General features: G+C 46.6%; 1 protein-coding gene across 1 annotated transcript in view; it reads left to right on the forward strand.

The window, feature by feature from the left end:
• Positions 1-764: 764 nt before the first annotated feature.
• Positions 765-1366, forward strand: part of LOC111644716 (neural-cadherin) — a 123985-nt gene continuing 123383 nt past the window's right edge. Inside the window, exon 1 of the mRNA XM_023393678.2 lies at positions 765-1366. This exon is cut by the window's right edge and continues 876 nt beyond it. Within this exon, the coding sequence (XP_023249446.2) occupies positions 1291-1366 (76 nt within the window). The 5' untranslated portion in view covers positions 765-1290.

A 1366-nucleotide genomic window follows, 5' to 3' on the forward strand; every position in this document is an offset into this window, starting at 1 on the left:
TTTTAGTTAAAGATAACCATGGTAAAGTTTAAACACAACAAGGCTGTAAAGGTGAACTGTGGTTTCATGTTCAACCTGTTGACGGTTATCGTCCCCGACAACCTCTGTAGTCTCATTCAGACACTTGTTAGTAACTGAGATGTAAAAGCTTCAAGAATCAGGACTGGGGTATTTACTGATGTGTTTTATGTTGTAGAATAAAACCTGGAAGTGTCTCGAGCTTGTGTTAAACACAGACCTGATTTCAGTCATCAACCAATAAACCCAGAAGCTTCAGGATGAGGGAACAGGAAGTGATGAGATGAAACTTATCTCCAGGTTTTAGGACTCACCTGACAGATACCACTCTCCATCAGCACAGGCTGAGTCTGCCTGACTGTCAGAAAGCTGCCGCCCTCTGTGAATCACCCTCTTTGAGTTCACATAAAGATGCAGCAGCACCGCCCTAAGGACAACTCACCTCCGGCTTCAGTTTGGTTCATAATTCATCCGCGGTTTATGTAACAAATTCTTTTTTCCTGTTGTGATAAATGTGAAATGAATTATAGAAAAGTCTCTGCTTCAGACCTGTTAATATTATTTCAAAATAAAACATCTCTCTCTCTCTCTCTCTCTCTCAGCTGACTCAGCTGACTCAGCCTGTCAGGGGGCGGGACCTGCAGGCTGTCACTCAGCCCCGCTCCTGCTCTGTGATTGGCCTCTCTCCTCCGGGGTGGGAGGTGCCGACGGAGCCACATGGAGGCTGCTGGGTGTCTCTGCGCCGCTCAGTCTGATCCATCCTCCGGTGGAGACGGTGGAGACGCTCCGGACACTCTGAGGCAACTTGGCGCATCATCCTCATCATCTTCTTCATCTGTACAGGGGAAACATTACAGCTGAACCGAGACAAATATTATTTTTACCATCACTTCTGCTGATGTTATTATATTTTTCTACCAGAACCACGGAGAGAAAAAGGCTGATGCTCTTTCGTTTGTGCGTAAAAGTCTCTTGATTGAATTGTTAATCACCAGGAGAAGAGAGAACCATCGGCCTCGTGCTCTTACTGATATTTTCCCTTTGCGCACTCATGGACTTGGAGCTCTTCTGGACTCACGGAACCAGATTCAAGATTTCAGACTGAAGATTTTAAGTGAATCGCTGAAGGAATTGACGAATATTTGTTTCTGTATCAGGGAACTTTGCTCCTATCGGGACTGAAATCTTTATTTTTACGCATCAAGTCCTTGGATCTGGATCAGAATCAGGGACGGACACTTTTCTGCACCTGAACCGGGTTTTGATGGAAGCATGACCAAAGCTGCGAACGGACCGGTTCCCCTGCACAGCCGCCTCCTGCTCCACCTGCTCCCGCTGCTGCTGCTGC

Source organism: Seriola lalandi, unplaced genomic scaffold (genome assembly GCF_002814215.2).
Source record: "Seriola lalandi dorsalis isolate HSWRI2012SDOR001 ecotype SW California unplaced genomic scaffold, Sedor1 jcf7180002054941, whole genome shotgun sequence".
NCBI lineage: Eukaryota > Metazoa > Chordata > Actinopteri > Carangiformes > Carangidae > Seriola > Seriola lalandi.